The sequence below is a fragment of the Pteropus vampyrus genome, unplaced genomic scaffold, assembly GCF_000151845.1.
Source record: "Pteropus vampyrus isolate Shadow unplaced genomic scaffold, Pvam_2.0 Scaffold183, whole genome shotgun sequence".
NCBI lineage: Eukaryota > Metazoa > Chordata > Mammalia > Chiroptera > Pteropodidae > Pteropus > Pteropus vampyrus.
In genome coordinates this window covers 310,823-313,218 of record NW_011888964.1, presented here as the reverse complement: position 1 = coordinate 313,218, position 2,396 = coordinate 310,823, and the positions used below count along the sequence as shown (strand labels likewise).

The 2,396-nt window shown below is 48.9% G+C and overlaps 1 protein-coding gene and 1 pseudogene across 1 annotated transcript in view; both read right to left on the bottom strand.

The window, feature by feature from the left end:
* Positions 1-98: 98 nt before the first annotated feature.
* The window catches only part of LOC111746313, a 9,254-nt pseudogene continuing 6,956 nt past the window's right edge, over positions 99-2,396 (bottom strand).
* WISP1 (WNT1 inducible signaling pathway protein 1) overlaps positions 99-2,396 on the bottom strand; it is a 2,544-nt gene continuing 246 nt past the window's right edge. The window contains exon 2 of the mRNA XM_011371107.2: positions 99-2,349. Within this exon, the coding sequence (XP_011369409.1) occupies positions 2,050-2,349 (300 nt within the window). The 3' untranslated portion in view covers positions 99-2,049. The remainder of the gene's footprint in view (positions 2,350-2,396) is intronic.

Sequence of the window (2,396 nt, the reverse complement as noted above, 5' to 3'; positions counted from 1 at the left end):
CTAAATAAATCTCTTTTGTATGGCACTTAAGGTAAGATTCGGCTGATAAAAATTAGATTGTCACATATCTTCGGAAGAAAAGAGCCTCTGAATAAAAGTCGGAGCACATACACAATTTATTTTATTCATCAAATCCGTATTGAGCACCACTGTGTGCTTTGCATTGGGCTGGGTGTTCACAAAGTCACAGTCCAAAGGGCACATGCTTGTCCTTTTTTTCTGTTTAGGAATCCCTCTGCAAACCAACTGCACATCATTCGACGGGCAGTGTTCGGTCATCAAAACCATCTCTTAAATGCGTGGCGAGTGCTGGTTCTGAGTTGAAGCAGGGGATGGTCTGGATGGGATTCATGAATTTTTGCCTACGCCATGCTTTTTCAGATGCTCAGGCACCTAAATTATCTGGAAGTCAACTGCTCTTCTCCCGTAAAAGGAGCTAGAGAGACAGTAAAACAGTGAAAAAATGGGAGTGACCGTCCTTTATTCCGTCACGTTTTCCTTCTCTGGCACCTTTGGAAGCTCGAGAAGTAGGGAAAATTCCAGGTAACCAAGCCAGCCCAACCTGGATTTGAATCCCGACTCCGCCAGTCACCAGTTGGGTGACTTGGGCTAAATTTCTCTACCTTTCCGAGCTTCGATTTCACATTTGTAAGAAAGAAATAATAATGGGCAGTTTTCAACGTGATGGTGAAGTGTCCATGACCTTGTATATGAGAAGCGTTGAGAGCAATGTCACATAGAAGGTACTAAAATAAGAATTATAACAGTAAATATTTATATTTCATTAATAAAATAAATACTAGCCTCATTTCCACTAGCGACGACCTTCTCTTCCATTTAGCTTCAATTCTTTTTTTGGCTTTTAATCCTCATTAAATATATTTCTGTTTCTAAACAACCAGAAAACCTCTGAGGTCACGCTCAACCCGGGTTGTTTGGGTCAGCAGCCCCAAAGTCTGTGAAATGGGTCGCCGAGGCAGAAAGATACACCGCGTCTGGGCCCAGTGACAGCTGGGATGATGCAGACTGGACCTGCTTCTTTGTTCGACCCACAGCCAGCCCGGACCTCTGGTGGGTCTGGCCTGGACTTTGGTTCGGCCTCCATAAGTGCAAAGGAATGTCCCCCAGACACCACTCTCAGGGGTCAGAGAGGCCATCCCAGGGGTTCTGCCAACTCTCACGCGCCCCCAAGTAGGGAGAGGATCTGGATTCGAGAAAGATCTTGACCAATCCCCCAGAATCCTGTCGGTCAGCCGCAGTTTCGGTGCTAAAGTCAACTGTACCTTCTGAAAACAGGCTGACCTTGCTCTGCCCCTGGAGTATTGACTGGGGACTTTTCCTATGAAGAAGAAAATTTATCGAATTGCATTTCAGACAGGAACGAACCCGACATGGACCCGTCACAGTGCAAGGGTGAAGAGAAACTTAACCCTAGCAATGCCCAGATTAATGCATACAATTGTCCACAAAAAATCAGAACCAAACCACCATCGCCCTCGCTTGGCAATGTTTGGTGACCGTGGGGTACACAGATCTTTGGAATCAGAGACACTTTGGTGTGTTGTGGTCAGAACTATTAGAGTGCCACTCAGCAGGGCCCAGATAACAGACTGTCCCATTGTCCTAGATCCCTTCTATCCTTCTGAATGGATCCAAAGAGTCTTGTGGTTTGGCATCTAAAGAGAAAATCAGTGATACTGAATGTCCAGCTGATTCTGTTCCCCCGGACCTGAGCAAGATCCAGCAGAACTCCCGGTGACGTGCACAGGCGGGATCGGGCTTCGGTGTCGTCCGGAGAGGCTGGAGATTGACACTTTCTTTGTAGTATGTGCAGAATTCTGCCAAGGGTGGGGACTCTTAGTCTGAGCCCGAGCAGCACCATAATGGGCCATGTGGGTGGCCGGAGACAGGAAAGAGGGCCAAGGGTCTGGGTCAGGGTATTTGGAAACGAGTGGGAAGTGGACAACAGAAGACTCAACGGTGAGCCTCAGACGGCTGGCCGCTTTGCAAGCATTGGGCCAGCCCCACGCCCCGTGTTTTGTCGCCTGCCTAATTGGCAATTTCCGAGAAGTCAGGGTAGGAATCCAAGTCAGCAAAGATATCGTTGGGGTTCCTACAGGTCAGGTTGCAGAAGCAAGCATTAATCCATAGGACCTGGCGAGAGAAGCCAGGCCCGTCGGGACACTGGAAGGAGACATTGATGGTCTTGGATTTGTAGGGGACGCAGCACCTGTTGTCCGTGCAGACCCCGCAGTACTTGGGCCGATACGAGCGTGTGCTGACGCAGCCAGCGAGGGTGAAGTTCATGGGCGCCTCTGGCTGGTATACGGCCAAACACTTCTTCCCTTCCTGCAGGAAAAGAGGTGTCGGTTGGGATGCTCGGAGGACAAACAGCC